This window comes from Dissoconium aciculare (genome assembly GCF_010015565.1).
Source record: "Dissoconium aciculare CBS 342.82 unplaced genomic scaffold K489scaffold_13, whole genome shotgun sequence".
Lineage (NCBI taxonomy): Eukaryota > Fungi > Ascomycota > Dothideomycetes > Mycosphaerellales > Dissoconiaceae > Dissoconium > Dissoconium aciculare.
In genome coordinates, this window is record NW_022984963.1 from 614,406 (window position 1) to 629,876 (window position 15,471).

Consider the following 15,471-nt stretch of genomic DNA (forward strand, 5'->3'; position numbering starts at 1 on the left):
CACGTCCACTTCCGTCGTAGTGAGGGCTTGGTTTCCAGAACACCTGATGCTCAGACCCGAAAATGTGGCATAAGCGAGAATGGAGCCTGGTTAGGTCAAGGCTTGAGGCCGGCGAGCGCGCGCTCCATCGACGAATCATGTCGGGCTAATGACGCCGATCCATAAGATTGGTCACAAACTGGCAATTCTAGCAGACTGGGGCTGCCACGATGGGTCTGGTTATCGTCCGTGGTGAGACTTTGTTTCCCTGCCTCGTGGACTAGGTCTCATCGATGTTCGCGCTCTAACAAATCCACACACATCGCCTCACTGCATGAAAGTCTCGCTCACCACCCAGGCAACTTGACACCGCGAGAGACGGATGAAAAACTTCGAGAGACTCGAAATGTGGTTACGCCCTGTCGGTGCCCGCCCTCGCTAAACAGTCCGATCACGTCCGGTCAGCTCACGCATTCTGTCTTACCTAAGTCTGGTAAGGCCATCTGCAGCGCTACTGCATGCCCTTTTCGGTTCAGAGGCCTTGGAGGGTCCTATAAGGCTGCTGTCATATATTACTGTCCGACTGGCTCTGGAGCTTTCGTGTCCTCCCCTGCAAAGCTTCGTATCGTTTGGGTGACCACCCGAGCGGAATCCTCTCCAACCGCGACCCTTCAAACCCCTTCAGAAACAGCCGTGCCGCTCGATATCGCCCAGATGACGTGAGGCAATGACTACAGCCGTCGTGCAGGAAGGAAAATATATTGATGGTCTCGTCCACCGGAGAACAGGTGCAATGACGCGCTGTCGCTGCATCGCGCGACGCCCGATGATGCTTCGCGATCACGAAAAGCGTGGGGGTGGGACATGGTAGCCCCCACGCCGGTCAAGGCTTCGTGCATCGCAAACATCTCCGTTCCAGCCTTGGGTGCCGATGGTCCCCATCGTCAACGTGCATATGCATGCAGGTATCGCGGCCTTTCGCAGCACACATTGGGAAGTACCACACGCGACCTGTATCCTCAAGGAGCTCGGAAGCGAAAAAGGTCTCCACTCCCACTCCCATCCCTGATCCACCTTCGCTTTTGGGTAATCGGTCCTGTTCGTCATCCCTGCACGAGTCCGGGCACGAAGCAACAATGTGGCCTCTGCACGGGTAATGGTGCAGCCACACGGGCGACTTATTTCGCTGAGCCGACCCGCTTTGGAAATGAAGTAGTGAACCTATCGACCGGTACAACAAATAGTTTGAGTCGCATCGAGCGTCATGACTCCCAGTGCTCTATTGACTGTAATCTTGGAGATTTGTGCTTGCCGCTTCGAGACATGATCACGTATGGCATTTTCAATATTCGCGATACTGTTCGATGGTGATTCATCTGTCGGCGAACTCAATTCCCTCCGGATGCCAACCGTACCGTCGCACACGCCACGACGGCACGACGATGGACATGGACAACACTGACCTGTATCAAAGACCTACCAGCGGCGCACGGAAGTCGATGTGGGATGAAGAATCTCGTGCAACAATAACAACCACGCACGGTTTGCACATCAAAGCCTGATTAAGCTCAAGCGATCGGTCGCGCCATGGGCAAGGATGGCCAAGTCTGCAGGCGAGCCTGTGATCCGTGACCCCAACGTGGACGGCATTGCGGACCGTCTCTCCTGAACTCCTCCCCCTCTCCCTTCTTCCCCTCACCATGCGCCGCCGGCGACCGTGGCCCGCAGGCCTCTGGCAACGTGCCATTCGTCCGGCTAGCCAGTCGGCTACCAAAACGATTGATTTGGACATGTGAGGCCTGGGCGTTGTGTGTGCCCTGTGGGAATACACCAACCATCGCACAGTCGTTTTTCATCTATCGGCTTTGTTGTTGTGATTATTATAGTGCAAACGCATGTTCCTGTCGTCACCACAACGAGGCGTCAACGAGGGTATCGAAGATCTCCCTTTAGCGATGCATCCTAAGCCCAAGTCATGCCTGGTGGTGAGGTCCGTTCATGCCGAGCTTTATCCTTTTCTCGAGGTCGTTCCGCACACCTGGCTCCGGAGATGCATTGTGATGGGTCCTGGAGCTCGAAGTTCATGGAGGACTGCTACGGTCGGGCCAACTATACGAGACGTCAAGACTGGCCAAGCATCCGCAGTGAAAATTTGTGCAGAACTCTGTTCATAGGGCTGACGAATCGTGCGCTCGGCAAGATGGATGATCTTGTCCGTATCATGCTGGGCCGATGTTCACACACAGCACCTCCTGTCCCTGCGAGTCTGCTTTATGATTACCGTTTGATGCCGAGACGTTTCGATGCCAGGCATTACATTGTTCGTCGTGTGTATCCCTTTCTCGTACATGTCTCACCGTGCGACGCTGCATGGAGAAAAATTTCCGCACACTAATGCGTCTGTAAAATCTCCCGGTCTGTTTAATTCTCCGGTCAGGGGGCATTGGCAGTCCATGCACCGCCGAAATCTCCAAGGTGGACCTGCCGCACTGTGATGCTGACAAGGAATGAAGCGGTGGCTGCTGACGGCACATTCTGCGAGATTTTCGCGGAGTTGCAACCTCGAGGCCGCGGTGTGTTGCAACGGAACGCACACAGCATAGTACAGTACCTGCAAGGCAGACGGCGGTACGAGGACGATACGGTGAAGGTACAATACCTGTCCATGATGACCACGCATAATGTCAAGAACTGCAAATTTCCTTATCGGACATCCCTTATTACTATATTCCGCCAATGATGCATATGATTTAGTAACACGAAAATGTCGTAGAATGATAATCTGTGCATGGAAAAATGACAGGTCTTCATTGCCACTCGAATTGCCATCAAACGTACCGGCTCTCTCAAGCCCCGAAGTCTTCAGCGACGAAGGACGAGTTTCATGCATCGCCGGAGATTCCAACTTTTCGCCAAGGACCTTGACCGGCTCCCGGCTTCTGTGATTTCTCAGCAATGATCAGAGCTGAGCGATTTGTGCTTCCAGCTGTGCACGACCAGAAACCGAGGGTGTTCTCTTACAGACGTCTCGTCGTGTGGCCTTGTCGCCTTATAGCCACGTGGGCATTGAAGGACAGTTCACGTCTCTGGGCGATGTTCTCGCTGTTGCATGTTCTGCAAAGAGAGGACCTGCTGGAGCTGGACATCTGCGCGTACAAAGATGACTGTATACGAATTGCGTGATCGCCATCATCCAGTCTCGCTCGCCTCGAAGACTTCAATCTAGTGGAGACAGCCGAACTGCACACCGGTACCAGACATTCTTGTTTCCGATCAGCATGGACGGCCGCTGAAGGACTTCTTGATTTGTGCAATTCATTACAGGGTTTGGTTGAACAGGATGAGAAATACTTCAAATGTCAATAAACTTGAAATGAGCTCCGGAACTATCGTATTTGCAAAGTTCATGGCGAGTCTCATTTCTAGATATTTCAGTACCCAGATCTCCACCAGAACATCTACATTGTTCCGACCGGATCCTGTAAATTCACACGCGGATGGCTTCAGCGGCGTCATGATCACCTACCTGCAGACGATCCATCTCATGCTGTATGATGGGTTGGACCATCTTGGTCAACGGACTAGCGAATTGGACCGACTATGGCTGTCCGTCGAGCAGCTTATGGCTTCAAGCGTACCACAATGTCGTTGTCTACAGTCCTTTGGAGCTCTCGGCCGCCTTCGTCTTGTTGGCGCGCCTTCGAGCAACGCCGCCTTGGATCATGTACAACATCACTGTTGTCACGCCATTCGCTGCTCCTGCCCAAGAGACCGGGACTGGACAGGGAATCACCACATCACCATTCAGCCACGTCTCTGACGGTCTCTCCACTAACGAGAAAGCGAGACCCTCCAATCCTACGATCGGTCCATTCACCTCGCTGGGCCATTCACACAATTCCCGCAGACACACACCCATACATACACACACTCACACCCCTTCGACGTGCAAGTCCAATACTGTAAAGCACCGCTCACGCCACGATCGCACAACGGCTCGTTTGGTATGTTCCTCCGCCGTGTGTCCAGTTCGCCACTATTCGCCTCGCGTGGCCGCCTCGGCCGATGCCTTTTCAGCTGGGCTTGGGGGGTGGATGACTGCTTGGCTTGCACCATGTGTGTGTACAGTGTAGGGCACATCGGAACCCAGAGGCGCAGCAGCCCGAAGGGCGCGTCACGCGTGATGTCTGCACGCAAACCAGTACGGTTGATTTGTATAGGGTAATGTGGGCGTGACTCCTGCTTTCCGCGCACACATCTTTCCCGCGAGCCCAAGTGCAAGGCAGCAGAGCGTGCCGATTTACCCAGACGCGGGCGTCATACACGACTTTGTACGCATCTGTTGACAGTCCCTGCTGCCAGTGTGGATGCTTTTCCTGCGCCATAAACACAGTAGCGACAGCGCGACGACCCAAGCTTGCGGATGAGAAGGCCGTCCAGCCGTCATGTTTTGGATCTGCAATGAGTGCAGCATTGTGTTGTACCATCGGGATTCGCACCTAACTCCTCCTCATACTCCCGGCAGACATGCGATCGGCTCGTTTACTCGTTCGAGTGTGCGCGCTCTTTCGAGTGAGTGTTGCGATGTTCCACAGTACGAGACTTCACAATGACGCCCTTTCGTAAATCAAGACCTCCTTCGAGTAATTAAGCGAGATGATCCAGCCAATAAAGCCGCCCAACCTTAATCTTGCTCGATGAGGTCAGGAGAATAACATTCGAGTCGCGTGCCACGCCGTTGCGAACGGAAACGCCACCACGTGTTCTGACTTTCGTTTGCGGGAAATGCTTCGGCCTCCATTCCTTCATCTCGCCACTCGCCTGGGTCGAGCTTTCGATGAAGCCTTTCTTTGACATCTGTCATCCAGATGGCTGGAAAGCATGGCGCACAGTCGCAACGCATTGACAGGAGATGGTGGTTGAGTGAATTTCTGGAGATGGTGATGATGATGATGACGGTGCCATTTCGTCTTGTTCTTTGGCGCGGCGTGTTTGCTCGCTGCGAGAAGTCTAGATCAACCCAGGCCAAGTGTAGAGAAAGGGAGAAGCGATCAGAGCACGTGTCTCGGAGTAGGCCTTCTCAACTTTCCCGTCAACCTCGTAGACACAGCCACAGTGAACGAGATGTGGCGCCTGCCAACTGTTGGAGCAGCACTAGGAATCGAGAAGCTGCGACGGGCGGTAGAACTGTCAATATCATGTATGGAATCCTCGATTGTAGTTTTCTGTAAGAGAGGCATCTGGGCAAGCTTGAGAAGTGAGTCATCATTGCAAACTATCAATCCTCGACGTGAGGCCGCTGTCATGTCTCTCTAGCCATCGTTTGAGGCAGACCGATGGTGAGGATCGTGTCACCGTTCGTGGAGGCGACGGCTCACAGCAGCATCCATATGTTGTGCTTCTCTATCTCTGTGAGTCTTCGTTGACACAATCGCACGACTTTTGCCGTCTACGAGACACGATCTGCACAAGAATGATACTGAGGCGAAGAGGCGCCCGATCTTGATATGAGTGTGGGACTATCGTCGTGAAGCGCTGCACTGTGTGGATGCGTTGTACGACCGGCCCGATATTTTTCGGAATGCACAGTCGAATGAAGATAGGTAATACGTGAGCCGAGAGATAGATCAGGAGTCTTCGCGTTTCCTCAGAGGCTACTACACGGAAGCACGAGGAGCCTACTGATGCTACTGCAGATGGTCTTTTGTGGCAGCGGTCCGTTGAACTCAAAGAACTTGCATTTCCTGTAATTGAGAAGTGCTATCACCTATCGAGAAGCGCTCAGTCATGCTTTTCCATAGCCATGACGGATCACAAATGATCAAGATTGCCTTCGGAGGTATGATATGACCTCTATACAGTAGAGAAGACATCCAATGGGCATCAATACTTTTCCAGTGTAAAAAAATACAATCAGGGTGGTCTTTGAGGTCCCGGATTGTAGTGGACGACCAAATGAAACGCAACATCGAACGATCAATAGGACTTTCCTCCTCATCAAAAGAAGCTATCAACAACGTCGTATCAGCCACAACAGTCCCACATCGTACCGCAGGCATGCTAGATAGATCCAGAAGGCGCGTCCGATTCATCGCACGCATGCACCCATCCGCTCCGTCACGGCTATGGAGCAAGAAAGCGGAAAGGACAATGCAAATCCGCTCGTCGATCAGGCCGGACCGAGACAAAGAAATCAAGATCCAAAGAAGCCCAAGGCTTGTCTTTCATCGTGCACCCCCCCCCCCTGAGACAGCTCCATCGATACAAGAATGATCCTGACAACCGTGAGAGCTGGATTCCTCGAGCAGTTGAGAAGCATTACCTCGGAGCTCTCAAGGGCGCATAGATATCTATTGCTCCTGAAATCCTTCTGGAACGAGGTCAAGCTCTGGTACTCCGGTAAGACCGATGAATATGGAGCCTCACCTCGTGGCAGCGGATGTGGTCAAGGACAGGTCCGAACGAGATGGGACACAGTCGTGTCATACGTCCTTGCTTTGTTTGAAAATGGCATTTCTTCGTCGACGTGTTACTCGGAACGTTGCAGCCAATGGTTCAAAAGTCTGGCATTGAACAAAAGGTAAGTCCAATGGGCATGCGAAAGCTGCATATGTGCCGTGTGAACAGGTCCCTCGATGGCTGGCACTGCTTTGCGCCTCGTTCTGGATTCAAGCCACGGTTCCATGATCGAGACTTTTCGTCCGGTGTTTATCCAAATTTCCGCTTGGGTCGAGTCTCTTCCTGTATGTTCTTGAGGAGTTTGCCGGAGTCCTGCGGCGGATCCTTCCTCGAGAGGCGAGACGTCAACGAATTCAGCGACGGAAGCTGAAAAGCTAACCATGACTACTTGCCGTTGGCGGGCATAAGATAAGACTACTATGGAACAGGGAAGGAAGAGGACCAGCCGAGGCGAGAGAGGTCTACAAGAAGATTATAGTAACAGCGCAGACGGTCACGAAGAAGTTACAACAAAAAGAAAAGAAGAGTCATCAATTGAAGAGAGAAAAACGAAACTTGTATTTTGCGTGAGACGCTGTAACTAGGCCGCCTGGCGGAAGCGGATGATATAATAACAACACTAAAAAGCCGGTGATAGCCGAGAGAAACGAGTAAAAAGAAGCTTTCGAGTTGTGTGGCTCGTGGTGGTCTAGACTTTCTTGAAAAGCGAACAGAGAGAGAGATACAGGAAGAGTTATGAGAGATTTGGAGAGAGAGAATGCGCGCGTGGGGGGCGACGGTGCGCGTCCCATGCGGTGGAGAGAAAGAGAGGTTATTCATATGAAGGAGCGTGAGTCATGACCTTGGTTTCGTTCGCGATTGCGAGGAATTCAAGTGGTACTCGTTTGCTCGTTCAAAAATCCCCTGGTGCCGATTGACGGCGGAACGAGTGCGGCAAAGCCATGAACTCGGTCGTGGATGCCTCTCGAAGGCCCACCTCAGAGGCGCGAGTCGCGTGCTCGAGGGTCTACGCGCATGAGGATCTATCCGGGAAGGATGGTTTTAGAAAAATGTCCAAGAGGCGGCGAATGAGCTTCGTGTCAACCCTTCAGTTCCATCCCAGGCTGTTCTCAGACAAGATTGGTGCGCTGATGCCCTGTTCACGGACACTACGTCCTTGGCTTCCGCTGCCGTCACTCTGGCGACTAGCCGCGCGTCCAGAACCGCCCGCCATGAAGAGCCCGCCAGAGCTGTAGCGTTGCGACATCTCGCCACGGTCGGCGGAGCCGACAGAGCTTGAGCGTTGGTGCGAGTTGCGCTTGTTGCGGTAGCGACGGGCGACGTAGAACATGGCGGCAGCATACACAGCAGCACCGGCGACAGCACCGACACCGATAGCAGCTGAACGGCCATTGATGGGAGCTGAAGTGCCAATATCGCCGCCGACAGGGCCACCTGAACCAGGAGCATTGGCGCCACCAGTGGCAGCCGCGTTGTTGTAGCCAGTTGGGGCAGCCGCGCCGGTGCCTGCGCCCGCCAAGATGGAAATGGTCGGGTTGATCATGCTCATCAGCGTGTTGACGGAGCTGTCTGGGTTGGTGTAGGCCTTGGACGAAGGGAGATGAATGTCCATTTGCAACTCATTGACCAGCTTGCTGGGAATCCAGGCCATCGCAAGAGTGGTGATGTAACCCAATGAAGCGACAGTGTCATATGGCTTGATCGCAGACATGTTCACCTGATTGGGGGGAATGCCCAAAGTGTAGGCGATACCTTGTGGGAGGAAGGTGAAGATTTGATTCGCAGAGCTGGTGGTGTTGAGGACGAAGGGATAGTTCAGACGGTAATCGAAGGCGATCTGGATCAGAGTGGCATCAGCCTGCTGAGCAGGGGTCACAACCACAGGACCTCCCGGCGGTTGAATGAGTTTGGGCAAGTTAGATGGGATGCCTGCTGATGGAGTCGCGGAGTCGGTTGGCTTGGTGTGGTTTGGTCCCAAATCGGTAGTTGTGTCGGCCGATTGCGTCAGAGCCAAAGTCGGTGAGGCCGCAAACATGATTGACGTCGGGATGACATAAGCCGTGGCCGAGTTGGTTCCAGTAGGCACGATGGAAGTGATCTTGGCAGGAACACTGGTTGTTGCGGCGGTGGAATCAGTGGTGTCGGTTGACAAGCCAGTCGTTCCCGTTGACAGTCCAGTCATTCCAGTTGAACCGGTGGAGTGCGTAGCGGTGAGATCGGTGGCTGTAGGCGATCCTGTCGTCGGAACACCAGTCTTCGTGCCGGGCAGTGTGTCCGTTGGAACGGGAGCACTTGTTGGGACATCAGTTGAACCAGGCGAAGTAGTGACCGGTGGGACGCCAGTGGTGAGACCAGTGCCTGTAGTACCGGTAGTAGCACCTGTGGTGGCACCAGTGGTGGCGCCTGTGGCTTGGGTTGAGCCGGTGACGATTGGAGGCAAGTTAGTGTCCAGACCAGTAGGAGAGCTGCCAGCAGTTGTGGTTGGTACCGCATCAGTGCCTGCATAGGTAAAGGGAGCACTGGTGGTGGTTGCTGCAGTGCCTCCATTTCCGATCGTGATGCCAAGTCCAGCAGTGTTTTGCGACGAACCAGTACCGCCTACGGTGGCACCAATCCCAATACCAAGACCAAGACCACTGTCAGGTGATGTAGTCGGAGCCGGAGCATCGGTGCCGGCATATGTGAAGGACGAGGTAGGTGCTGGGCTGCCACCAAGGTTCGCAGTCGCACCGATACCGATGCCGAGACCACCACCGTTGTTGGTAGTAGCACCCTGGGTTGGGTTAGAGCCGCCGAGACCGGCAGTGACACCGATACCAAGGCCGAGGCCACCGTTGTCGGTGGAGGGAGTTGACCCGGTAGATGGAACAGTAGTCGGCGAGCCTCCGAGGCCGGCAGTGACGCCGAGACCAAGACCAAGACCAAGACCTCCGTTGTTGTTCGAGTTATCGGTGGTCGCTCCGGCAGTCGGAGATGCCGCGTGTGTCTCGGGCGATGAGCCACCCAGGCCAGCGGTGACACCGACCCCAAGTCCGAGGCCAAGACCGCCGCCGTTGTTGTTGTTGGGGTTCTCAGTAGAGGGAGTAGATCCAGTGGATGGAGCTGTCGTAGGCGAGGCTCCTCCGAGACCAGCTGTAACACCGAGACCGAGACCTAGGCCGAGACCACCGCCGTTGTTGTTGTTGGAGTTTTCGGTTGTCGCTCCAGATGTTGGGGACGCGGCGTGCGTCTCGGGCGCGGAGCCTCCGAGGCCGGCGGTGACACCGAGACCGAGACCCAGGCCAAGACCACCGCCGTTGTTGTTGGAGTTGTCAGTAGTAGGCGCTTGAGTGGCCGCAGCACCGGTAGCAGGGCTCGTAGGTTTGGAGTCACCGCCGTTGCCGCCTAGACCAAGGTTGGCACCCAGGCCGAGACCGAGGTTCAACCCACCGTCATTGTTGTTCGTCGGAGCAGGCTGAGCCGTCGTCGGTGCAGCAGTGTTCTGAGCTGCAGTGGTGGCTGCAGGTTGTGTCGTAGGCTGAGATCCTCCACCCAATCCAAGGTTGGCACCCAGACCGAGGCCAAGGTTCAACCCACCGTCATTGTTGTTTGAAGGAGCAGGTTGAGCTGTTGTCGGTGCAGCAGTGTTCTGTGCAGCAGTGGTAGCTGCAGGCTGCGTCGTAGGCTGAGATCCACCACCCAATCCAAGGTTGGCACCTAGGCCGAGACCGAGATTCAACCCGCCATCATTGTTGTTGTTGTTCGAGTTGGCGGAAGTCGTGGGCTGGGCCGTCGTGGGTGCAGCATTGTTCTGCGCGGTGGTGGCCGGTGCGGGTTGTGTGGTGGTTTTCGAGTCTCCGCCACCCAATCCAAGGTTGGCGCCCAGGTTGAGACCAAGGTTCAAGCCCCCATCGTTGTTGTTCGAGTTGGCCGCAGTAGTCGGCTGGGCTGTTGTAGGCGCAGGCTGAACGGTGGTGGTAGCCGATTTATCAGCAGCAGCGGTGGTCGTCGGCTTGTCAGCAGCAGTAGTTTGCGCACTCGTGGTAGGTGCTGGCTGCGCTGTGGTTTTGGAGTCTCCGTTTCCTCCCAGACCAAGGTTGGCGCCCAGATTCAGTCCGAGATTGAGTCCGCCGTTGTTATTGTTGTTGTTGGCAGCGGGTTGGGTAGTAGGCTGGGCTGCAGGCGATGTGGTCGGAGAAGTGGTCACGACAGTGTTCAGTCCGACCAGGACGGGCGCTGTGGTGGGTGCGGTGGTCGCTGCAGTAGTGGGCGCTGCCGCTGTGGTCTTCGACGTCGTCGTGGGAGGAGAGAACAAGCCAAACACGGGAGCAAGGAGATCATCCTTGGAAGAAGTCGTCGCCGCGGTAGTGGGATGCGTGGTCGTCGGCTGGTGAGTTGTGGGGGCTGTCGTGGCAGGTGAACCGCCGATGGTAGTCTTGATGGTGGTGCCCTTGCCATTGTTGAACAGACCATTGAGTCCGTCGAAAAGGTCACGCTTGATGTATGTCGGAAAGTAATACTGTGGACGCTCAACATCCGCACCGGCGGGCGCAGCCTCTGCCGCAGACAGAGGCGCTGTGACAGACAGCGCCATAAGGGCAACAGCCCATGATGGTGTAGTAGACTTCATGATTTCTGAAAGGATTGTGATGATTGCAAACCAAGAATGAAGAAATCAATCTACGATTCAAGTTAGCAATTGTCCTGTCAGCAATCCGTGTCGCTTTGAATACTCACCACCAAGATATCTATATAATTTAAACGAGTGAACGTGACAAAAAGTCACTGGTTGTGTGATGCTGTTGAGCAGGCGAACCGAAACGATTCCCCTTTAACGATAATGGGTTGATCTGCCTCTAGTGCATCCTCTCGTCGTCTTCACGAATCGAAGTTGTCACACTGAGCCTGGCGATGTCCTTGAGATTGATCTTCGGTACACACGTGCAGCGACCGATTATCCACCAGAAAGTCGCGAGTGGCAGATGGCTGTTCTACGCTTGACGGTCACGATGCGCGTGCAGGGAACGACGAATAGAGGCGAAGTTGCTTGGTTGTAGAACGTTTCCGGGACGACAGGTGACAGATGCGATGCAGGAGAACGCGTGGGCGTGCGTGTCCGAAGAGTGGTTCACGGGAACCGTTTTATGGATGCGGGAGTTCTTTCTGTTCCTTGCCACGCGAGATACCGGCAAAGCGACGAGAGCGATGTTGAAGTATCGTTTTTCAAAGCGTAAGAGTACTGAATAAAGGAGTGGAATGCCCGAAAAGTGAGCTGACGAAGTGCGTTGTTGACGACGATGACCGGGGATTTGCGACGGGTCGAGGTGTGAGGATTGCGGCTGGTGATAATTGACGGAGAATCCGGTCCGATGGTCGTAACAAAACCCAGCGGAGTTGATCACCCAGTCGCCTCAGGGAAGACGCCGCTCACGAGGAGAGTGAGAAAAGTCGTTTGTCGAGATGTCGTTGTTGAGGGTAGAAGAGAGTGAGGATGACGGCGACGATGAGGTGCGACGATAGCACACCACAGGCAGGACAGCAGCAGAGAGTGGGCTAACAGCACCGCCGTCCAGCAGTAATAATAGTAGTATACATCAGCAGCAGACGACTAGTAAAGGAACAGACAACGCGCGCAGCACAGCTTGTGATTGCGATCAGGGAGGGCCAGAAGGGCAAAGGGATCTCATTGGGCTGTTCAAAGCTCATTCAAACTTTTGTGGCACAGTTCATAGTATTCCTCCACACCGATCCACACCCACACTGACAACTGCTCCATCTCACCAACTTTGGTCAAATTTGATCAGCAACAATGCTCGTCCATTCGGTGGGAAGACGCACTCACATTCACACGCACACGCACACGACCACAAGCATTTCCATTGTGCAACTCGTGTTTCCGTCGTCGTGCTCCAGTGCATGTAGATCACCATCCATCATCACCATCATCATCTCACCGAGGAACCAGCTCCAGCACGAGGATGGGGCCATACATGAGCCAAAGGGGCAGAGATCAGCCTAGGGCCCCCAATCGAATCCCGCAACAATATTGTGCTAAAAAATGCTGACACGCTGTATTCACCATACATCACATAGAATCGAGACGGGAGCGCGGCAGGGGATCAGATCCAGTTGATTCCGTACATGCCCAGGTGTATTGGCCCCTGCTGTCAGCCACACGTGGATCGGGAAGTTTGGCATGTGTTTTATTCGAACCGTCCACCGCTGTTGATGCGAGAAGGAGAAGCACCAACAAAGTACGTCGTCCGCCTCGACTTGTGCTAGTCACGAACAGGCCGGCATGGTGACTGTGATTACATATTGTGTGTGATGAGGGCCTGAACAATTTCCATTCCGTGGTCAACCGACAGCCACCACGGATAAGTCACAACGATGATTCCGTGGTGTTTCCTCCTTCTCATCGAGAGGGGCTTACGTGGTGTGCGTGGTGTGCCTGTGGAAAGGGAGGGGCGGGAGGTAATCTCGGGAAGGAAACGTGTGTGCATGTGTGGTGTGTGGACGGGCTGTGAAGAGAAAAGGCAAAGAGGCGCCCGAATGGAAGGACTGGGTTAGTTCGGTGGGAGAGAAATGGCAGAGGGAATGGCAGACCCAGCCAACATCGCAGCCAAATAAAACCCTCGCCGAGAGAGAGAGAGGGAGAGAGTGAGAGAGAGCCCTCGGCGCCTACTCACCTCCCAGCACCGCGCCTTCCTCCTTCCTCTCTAGCCCTCTTCTCATCACCCGCATCGACCACGGGAAATGCAGGTGACTTTCCAGCCGGTTCGAATCCTAATTCCATTTTTGGTTCTTTCGGCTGATTGTGGTTCCCACTCGTGGCCACTCCCATTTCACTTTTTCATCTATCTCACACACAACCGTTCATCCCAGTGCACGCTCTCTGTCTGCTTGGTTATGAAGGAGCTTTCCATGACACGGCAATGGCGGTCCAGAACAGCCACAATGTCTCCTAACATTCATCGCATAGATATCCATGGGCAATACAGCCGAGTAGCATCATCAAATGTAGTCGAGATGGGAGTTCAGCGCCTCATGGATCTCCCCTGCTGGCCACTTTGCCTCACGAATCGCTGTAAACATACTGTATTGAACAAGATCTCGGCGGTCAGCATCATCGCAAGGTTTCATTCCATCGTCGTCAACGTGTGCTTGGCGGCAGCAGCGACGAGAGCCGCTGTGGGTCGTGTCATTGATGGAGAGCCACCCTCAACAGCCGCGTGCATACGTTGTGGATTTCTTCTTGACAGACACACATCCCGCTTCGGAAATTGCAAGGCCGCCCGGCGCGTCACACCAACAGCTCCACGCGGCACAGCACTTTCATCGTCGAGATCTTCGACATCTCATCCATTCGTCCCGATCACTTCGTGCCGATTTGATTACGCTTGGAGGTGACGCGATCTTATAAGGTTCATTGTGTTATATACGAGCTCCACTTCGGTGAAATTACTATGAACCATATTCATGTCTCCTGCTTCGCCGCATGCCGAACCCATGGGCGAATTCTCCCAATGCCGGGCATTCATTCGAGACCTCTTCGTCAAATGGCAATCAATGGACACGGGAGGAAGACTCGGCCCGTGCAGCGTGGCATCCTGCCATGTCTCGGCCGCTTTCTCCCCGTCCAAAAACAACACAACCCGTCCAGCCGTTGGCAATGGTGCGATAAAGTCTATTGTGTTTCTGTGTGCTGCGAAAGAGCCATTCATCACGCCGAATGCCGCGCCGTTGAGCCTATGAGAGACTGGTGCATTCCTTTGCTTCTCCTTCCAAGGTTCCTTGCGGGAGGCTGGAAAGCCGCTTCCTTTTCTCTCACAAGCGGATAGGCGAAGGCGTCGATGGCGAGATGGAAAAGACATGACTCGATGGTACTTCATCTCTCTCCTTGCTTGGGTCAGATAATCGTGTATCTTCCCAGCACTCATTGTAGGATCTCCGACCCACAAACGACAGTGCACAGCTATGCACCTCCCTGACTCATTTGCTTTCCTCCGGTGCGACGACGAGCACATACTCCTGTCCTCGGTCCTGCCATGGATGGAACTCAATCACAATTACAATTGCGGCAGAGTCGCAATTGTTGGTGGCGAGAAATGCGACCCGCTCATCCTCCTATGCGCAGTGCCATTACACCAAAAGCGAAAAAAGTGAATAGAACCCAAGTGCTCTTCTCCCCGATAGATCGTGCCGAGACCGTCATCAATCAATGCAGGATGACAAGCAGCAGCTTTTGGGGGCTAAAAAAATGCCCTGCTTTGCTGCCCGTCTGCTTCTGTGCTGCAGGCGTGCCGTATACGCACAGCGGTTCTCCTCCCTTCGAGGCTACTTGGTCGCCGATCGTTTTCATGTAATCATCAATTTGTTCCACGTGGGCCCGTCAATCTCGCTGGACCGACTGCCGGTCAAAACATCCCCCTCCCGTTCTCCCTCTCAACCAAACTGTGCGACGGGCTGACAGGCTCCTTCCTTGAACCGTTCTCCGTCTGGCTGTCCCGCAAGAGGCGAGGTCGTCCTACATGTGAGCCTCACTTTGGCTACATGATGCATCGTTATAACTGCACGCACATGGTCACCTTTTTTCTTGTGGCTGACGCATCTCGTCGAGACATGTGGTCGACCTGACTATCATAACACGGATTCGCTTCCTCGCGCTGCTGGCCGCTGGCTGCGTGTGAGATCTATTCTTAACAAACATCCGGCGGTGGGCCAGGTAGCTAGCAAGCAGCCGACCTGGGGGGGTTGAGGCAGTGTCCTGTACCGTGGGCGGCAGCAGCGCTCGGTGGAACGACCTTACTAATAAAACTGGAAAGTCTTTCTGCGACGCGCGCCTACCGAGACGACCAAATGCTGTCTGTCGCGTTCGTGTTGCGATGATGGTAATGATGACGATGGGCCAGGCCCTCGCCGTACACATACATATATTTGGCCTGCGCTGATGACCCGGGCGGTAATTCTTTCGAGAGCGTCTGGGCCGCTCACGAAGATCCGTGTTCACGCTGACTCATGAGGAATGGGAACTTTTGGGCGTGACCCTAATAG

The 15,471-nt window shown here is 54.3% G+C and overlaps 3 protein-coding genes across 3 annotated transcripts; 1 reads left to right on the plus strand and 2 right to left on the minus strand.

Annotated features, from left to right (window-relative positions):
- Window positions 1-2,128: 2,128 nt before the first annotated feature.
- K489DRAFT_70190 (uncharacterized protein) lies at window positions 2,129-3,200 on the minus strand. The gene has a single exon (XM_033608849.1). The coding sequence runs from the start codon at window positions 2,867-2,869 to the stop codon at window positions 2,333-2,335; it is 537 nt and encodes a 178-aa protein (XP_033456630.1). The 5' UTR covers window positions 2,870-3,200; the 3' UTR covers window positions 2,129-2,332.
- Window positions 3,201-3,533: 333 nt separating this feature from the next.
- Window positions 3,534-4,555, plus strand: K489DRAFT_373437 (uncharacterized protein; the record flags this gene model as incomplete). Its single annotated transcript, XM_033603422.1, has 3 exons — window positions 3,534-3,983; window positions 4,200-4,310; window positions 4,505-4,555. 3 exons carry the CDS (start codon window positions 3,534-3,536, stop codon window positions 4,553-4,555), a joined length of 612 nt encoding a protein of 203 aa, XP_033456631.1.
- Window positions 4,556-8,532: 3,977 nt separating this feature from the next.
- On the minus strand, window positions 8,533-11,304 carry K489DRAFT_70256 (uncharacterized protein). Its single transcript, XM_033608851.1, has 3 exons — window positions 11,155-11,304; window positions 8,777-11,097; window positions 8,533-8,591 (listed from the first exon to the last, which is right to left on the minus strand). The coding sequence occupies exons 2-3, from the start codon at window positions 11,045-11,047 to the stop codon at window positions 8,571-8,573; spliced, it is 2,292 nt and encodes a 763-aa protein (XP_033456632.1). The 5' UTR covers window positions 11,048-11,097; window positions 11,155-11,304; the 3' UTR covers window positions 8,533-8,570.
- Window positions 11,305-15,471: the final 4,167 nt, after the last annotated feature.

What these genes read in the sequence shown, in the direction of transcription:
- K489DRAFT_70256 (XM_033608851.1), bottom strand. Translation starts at nt 11,047, where the DNA reads ATGAAGTCTACTACACCATCATGGGCTGTTGCCCTTATGGCGCTGTCT. An exon ending in GCACTGGTCTCACCACTGGC is followed by an intron (nt 8,592 to 8,776) that starts GTCCCACCGGTC and finishes GGGAACGACTGG; the next exon opens with CTTGTCAACCGACACCACTG.
- K489DRAFT_70190 (XM_033608849.1), bottom strand. Translation starts at nt 2,869, where the DNA reads ATGCATGAAACTCGTCCTTCGTCGCTGAAGACTTCGGGGCTTGAGAGA.